The sequence below is a fragment of the Durio zibethinus genome, chromosome 2 (genome assembly GCF_047325235.1).
Source record: "Durio zibethinus cultivar Kanyao isolate XHJ-2024 chromosome 2, ASM4732523v1, whole genome shotgun sequence".
Lineage (NCBI taxonomy): Eukaryota > Viridiplantae > Streptophyta > Magnoliopsida > Malvales > Malvaceae > Durio > Durio zibethinus.
The window spans coordinates 8640587-8646788 of record NC_143163.1 but is presented as its reverse complement, the minus strand read 5'-3'; the positions used below and the strand labels follow the sequence as shown (position 1 = coordinate 8646788).

The following is a 6202-nucleotide window of genomic DNA, read 5'->3' as shown; positions in this document are numbered from 1 at the left end:
CACCAATCTCCTTGACGAAGAGACCATCGAGATTGAGACAGTAATCTTTTTTGCTCACCTTTGTAAGAGCTGTGTTGGAGATGACTTTGTAGATGGGGCCATTGATTGCAAAGTATATGGGTTTTGATGGGTAGTTGACGCTCGTTGATTGCAAAGTATATGGGTTTTGATGGGTTGTTGACGCTGAATTCGTAAGTCTCTTGCTTGGGTGTTAAGTCAAATCCATTGAAAATTAGGTTGATGTGGCAAACCTAGAACCAAAGGAAAATAGTGAAGAACAAGATCTCGGCAGTTTTTAACGCACCCAGAGCCAAAAAAATCTGCTTTACCTCGCATTTTTTTGGATTAGTTTCAGATCTTCTGAGTTAAAAAAGTATAATGAGGATTGTAAAATTTTGAGATTTGAAGGTACAAATTTTTTTTATATTTTTCATTAGATAGCAAACACAGAAAAATAACTTTCAATGAAGTTACAAAACTATAGATTTTTTTTTTTTTGTCTAAAAGTTCATTTCCATTAAAAATATTTTCTATTCGGAAGCTCATTTCCGGTTACCAAACTGAGCCTTAATTGTTATGCTATCTTATCTTATAAATGAAGCTCTGGGCCTCCCCCGAGCCCAATCCGCTTTAATGGAGCTGAAATGTCATGCCATTGAAACCTAAGTTGAAAGCTTATTATCCCTGACAGCCCAATCAAACTTAACCCAACCCAAACAAAGCACAAACCTAAATGCCCCAAAATTGGCCGACAGACTTTCCCACTTCGACTTCCTTCCGCTTCTGCGTCTCTAATCGGAAAACAGGGCATAGCCAAGCTGAGCAAGGCATAGAGAGAGAGAGACTCAGGGGGGGATTTGTTGGCAGCTGCTTTCTCAATGGCTTTTCTTTTCAACAAATTCCAAGATGTAAGTACCTTTTCTCTCCTACTATCCATTTTTTATTTCCATTTTTCCCTCTAAATATACCTTCTCCATTTCAGTGTTCTTTCATTTTTCTTCATTTTAGCACGTCAAGTTACTGAATATATTACATTTTAAGCAATTATTTTTGCAAATGGAAGATGATATAAAACCAGGATTTATGTCAAGTCATTTGTGAAATTGGGTAATGATGAATCAAAGGTGGAGCTTGACTCAGGCCATTTTATGCATAAAATAAATGTTTCTTATTGATATTCCAGGCTGTCAGAACCCTTGCAAAAAGCCCCACTTTTGCTAGGGACCCAAGGAAACTCCAATTTGAAGCTGATATCAACCGCCTTTTCCTGTATACCAGGTTGGTGGTCTCCGATACCCATACCCTTTTTCTCATTCATCATCATTGTTTTAGTCCAATAATTTGATTTTTTGTGCAATGTTCAGTTACAATCGCTTGGGAAAGAATGCTGACGAAGCTGATGCGGAGGAGATCATTGACATGGCTAGTAAAGCCTCTGTTGCTGACCAACAGAATCAAGTGCAAGAAAACATTCATTATCAAATTAAAAACCTCTGCACTTCTATGGATGGAATTCTTCTTCCTGATATCAATGAGCCACAGGAATTGCAATCGAATGCTAATCCTTCCCGAAGTGGTCTTAGTTTTGCCGTTGGAAGGAATGGCCCAATTACTAACCGTCCTGGTAAGGAGATTTCTAGTTTATTTTGTTTTCAGTATAATTGAGGACTGCCTGTTATGTATCATCTATGGGATGTTTGGTATCTTTAAATTTTTATCTCTTGAGCTTTCTCACTATCAGGTTTAAATTACTGAGTTTTGTTGAGTAAACAACCTACATTGTCAAGGAAATTGGGCTTTCACTGTGTTTATAGGAGTTTGCTTTGTTCTACATCTTACTGTATTGCGACTGTAATTTAATGATTTTTGGTTTTGGAAATAAAAATGTGAATTAGTTTTATACTTTCACTGCTAGTTTCAGTTGCAATACAATTTTTTTTGCTTGGCAACCTTCACTTAGGTAGGAGAATGGAGTCAATGCTCACAGAGGGACCAATTTTTTTTTCTGTATTACTTTTTTGATATGGCTTTGTTTGTTTGTTTTTGTTTTAAGAAAATTGTGGTAGTTACAAAATAAATACATTAAACATTGATCTTTTTATAAATATTATGAAAAGATAAATAGGTAATTGCTAATATATATTATTATTATAATGAAATACAGACAATTTAACTGAACATTATTATTGATGCTAAATTTGTGATGAATCTGTACAAAAGCAACAAGTGTTTGGACCATGAATCTTTTGATCCTTTATTTGACTTTGATGGCATATGCCTTTGCTCCCTAATTTCTATTTTGTGCCCGTAATAGTAGATATAAATGGAAGGCCACTGATAATCTCCTTCTCAGTTCTAAGTATCTATGATTTTTCAGTGCAGCTGTTCCCGAGACAAGGCCATTAAAGCGCTCTGAACTCTCACAGAGGTTGAAGGATTCCATTGGCTACACCCTTGATGTCAAACCATCTCAAATACCCCACAGTGAAGCTGGACAAGGCTTATTTTTGAATGGTGAAGCTAATGTTGGTGCTGTAATTGCCATATACCCTGGTGTTATATACTTCCCAGCTTATTACCGATACATTCCTGGATACCCAAGAGTTGATGCTCAAAACACTTATCTGATCACAAGATATGATGGGACTGTCATCAATGCCCAGCCTTGGGGTTATGGGGGTGAAACACGTGAATTGTGGGATAGCTCCACAATGGAAGATATGAGGCCCAACACAGATGTGACTGAGAAAGGTTCAGATCGGCTCTGGAAAATGCTTAGTAAGCCTCTGGAAAGCTCACGAGTGGGGAGTGGTGGGGAGATTTTGGAGCGTAGAAACCCTTTAGCTTTGGCACATTTCGCTAATCACCCTGGTAAAGAAATGGTGCCAAATGTGATGGTTTGCCCTTACGACTTCCCACTGACTGAAAAAGACATGAGAGCTTACATTCCAAATGTATCATTTGGAAATGCAGAAGTAAACATGAGGCGATTTGGCAGCTTTTGGTTCAGATGGGGTTCAAGAAATAGTGGGACAGATGTTCCAGTTTTAAAGACTCTTGTTCTGGTGGCTACTACAGCACTTTGTGATGAAGAAGTGCTGTTGAACTACAGGTTAAGCAACTCAAAGCGAAGACCATCATGGTATACTCCTGTAGACGAAGAGGAAGATAGAAGGAGATGGAGCTAAATTCTGATAGCTGAGGTATTGAAGGTCAGACACCTAAATGGAAGACCAGTCAGTGTAGATTGGATGGTGAAAATTGTTTTGAACCATGCAGCTAATTTTCAACACATGTTCAATGCATTCCTTGGAAAGGAATTTTCTTCTATTTTTATTACAACGCTTTTAAAAACCGAATGCCTTGACCGAAGTTAAGGTCCCTACAATGTAAAGCACTAGAATGTGCTATACTTTGGTCATTATTTTTAGGGAGGATAAAAGTGTAATGGAGTTGACGAATTTTGGTAACATCAAATCGAATTTTGGAGTCATGAAAAAAAATGAGGGAAAATGAGGAAGACAGGGAAATGTTCCATTATTTTTTGGTATCAGACGTTCAGACTGAAAATGAGTTTGTTCAGACATTGAAGGAGTGCTATATTTCTCGTCCCATGAAGGTTGTTGTTTTACGTTTTCTACAACCTGATTGGTCAAGCACAATGCATTAATCTTCAGAAATTGTAGAAGTTAATTTCGAAGAGATCATATATTAAACCCTTTAGCCGTCTTGGACGTGAATCAAACTTGGTCTTACAATCTCAATATTCGAATTTTAGCAACTCATCCAATCTCCGCTGCTATCTTTAAATAAATATTGATAACATGACATTAAACAAAAGAAAGTATTCAAGGACTGACGTGAAAACAAACCAATATTAATTGCAAGTCCTCAAGCAAAATTTTCTCGTTCCCATTTTCTGTTATCCTTGGTTGAGGTTGCATATGCAATAACCCTGCTTTTAAAAGCCAAATGGATTACAATGTCCGTAGCTGCAATAGTTTCCCTTTGTCCAGCTTTTAAAAAGCCAAATGGATTCTATCCAGTATTACAGTCAAATTTGAAAACAAATTTTACCTGCTTCTTTGGCAGCATATATACAACATACTCAAAAACTTTTGTTATTATCTATATTTTTGAATCACTAGTAATGATAAGGTTTAAGATTATTATTATCTTATCTTATATACCAAACATAATCTTAAAATATGATCAAATATTATAGCATTACATAATTTGTTGTTTCCAAAAATGCATATTATAATTGCTAATGCATGCTTGCTTATGTAGGAAGAAGGAAAAAAAATGGACAAGTCCAATATTTCAGAGCCTTCCAAGAACAGACAGGATTATTGGAAGAAAGCCTTCATTTTCTTCATCTTGCTTGCTTCCGATTCATGAGACTTGACTAACTGACAGGAGATAGAGAGTGGAGATGGAAGTGGAAAAAAGTATACATTTGCTCTAAAATTACATTGGCAGGATTATATATATTGCTCAAACCTCTTTTCCCGAAAAAAAAAAAAAAAAAAAAGCAAGAAAATATATATGTTGTATGTCCAATTTAGTTACCACACTGGGAAAAGAAAAACTTACAGAAACTCATATCTCAATCCTAGTCAATTTCTTACTGTCTCCATTTCTTGCATTACGGACATCAAATTTTCTCTAATTGATGACTTTGTTTCAAACATGATTTTCTTATGAAGATCATTGAAGATGTGTTATTGCTAGTGCAGTTAAAATCGGTTTAATACAATTCAATTTGAACAGTGTAAAATTTGACGTTTACAGAAGGCAACCCAAGATTCATTAAAACCCAGCGAAGGAAGTCTCGATTAATTCGGTCATAGTCCTTTCATGGGTCCACTTGTTTGCCAATCCTACCACTCTCGTTCCTAAAAGAATGTACATCTTCCTCAACGATAACAATATGGATCTTTCTATTTCCATCCAAAAAATACTGATACAAGTCTCATCACTAAGTACACCCCACATTTAAAACTTAAAATTTAATTTTTATTCATTACACTCACTCAAACCAAAAAAACACATTTTCCGCAAACACCTCTCACACTTTACTCCTAACCCATTTCAAACCCTAAAATGACTCACCCAAACCCTGAACTCTTACCTTTTTTAAAAATCTTTGATTCATCTTAAAATCAATCATATTAAAATCACTAAGTTTCAAAACTAATCAAGCCACCAAGAAATAAATTATATTTGATTTTGTGTGATTTTGGTTAAATGCTAGTTAAATTAAAATTTGGTAGAGTATTTTTTTCATTATCAATTTTAGATTTTAATTTTTGAAAGTTTGAAAAAAATTTCGATTTTGTAAATTTAAAAAAAAATTACAAACTTTTAAAAATCCAAATCTTCCAGTTTGTACTGTTGTTTCCTATTGTCTCGACCCTCGTTCCCTCTAAAGAGCCCATTAAATGGCAAGCACTTCGGACACTATAATGACCTGTTTTTGTGTGATGCCATACCAGGATGTCTGGGAGACCACTGTAGCTCACTAGGATTGCTAAAATATCCATAATTGTTTCTGCATCAAAATGTTCCCTCAAATTTTCCTCATCCCAATAGTTTAGCTATAGTAGGTCAGCAACAGATTCAAGCCTTGGGTTTTAGTTTTCCTTTGGCTTCGGTTTGAAACAGCCCTCCTTGGGATCCAGTTTTCTAACCACGTGTTGATACTTAGTCCATTGCCTACCCGCCACCTGGTGCCTAGCTGCAACACTTCCTTTACCATCCAAATACTTATCCATGTAAATGAAGGTGCCTTCCCCAGCTTTGCTTCTAGAAAAAAGGTATTTGAAAAATTCTTGGCCTGGATAACTCTATGCATAAGAGAAGTCCGGTTGTGTAGGAGTCTCCGTCCTTGTTTTGCAAGCAATGTTTTGTTAAAACACTCTATTTCCCTGAAACCCATGCCTCCAGCCTTTTTAGCCTTGCACATAAAATTCCAGGATTTTCAGTGTATTGCTCGTCTTTCACTTGACCTTCTCCACCAGAACTTGCTAATAATCATGTTAATGTTGTGGCATAGGCCTTTTGGAAACAGAAAACAATACATAGCATATGAAGAAGCCACCTACAATATTGATTTTACAAACACCTCCTTCCCTCCTAGGAACAACCATTTGTGATTCCATTTCTTTATTCTCCTTTCTATGTTTTCTAGTATTTCTCA

General features: G+C 36.0%; 1 protein-coding gene across 1 annotated transcript; it reads left to right on the top strand.

The window, feature by feature from the left end:
- Nucleotides 1–762: 762 nt before the first annotated feature.
- Nucleotides 763–3520, top strand: LOC111308407 (C5orf35). The gene is made up of 4 exons (XM_022906731.2): nucleotides 763–908; nucleotides 1184–1278; nucleotides 1365–1624; nucleotides 2383–3520. Exons 1-4 carry the CDS (start codon nucleotides 879–881, stop codon nucleotides 3186–3188), a joined length of 1191 nt encoding a protein of 396 aa, XP_022762466.2. The 5' UTR covers nucleotides 763–878; the 3' UTR covers nucleotides 3189–3520.
- Nucleotides 3521–6202: the final 2682 nt, after the last annotated feature.

Excerpts from the sequence above, each read along its gene's own strand:
- LOC111308407 (XM_022906731.2), top strand. The coding sequence starts at position 879 with ATGGCTTTTCTTTTCAACAAATTCCAAGAT. Across the intron at positions 909-1,183 it reads TTTTCAACAAATTCCAAGAT|GCTGTCAGAACCCTTGCAAA; the intron begins GTAAGTACCTTT and ends TTGATATTCCAG. Across the intron at positions 1,279-1,364 it reads CGCCTTTTCCTGTATACCAG|TTACAATCGCTTGGGAAAGA; the intron begins GTTGGTGGTCTC and ends TGCAATGTTCAG.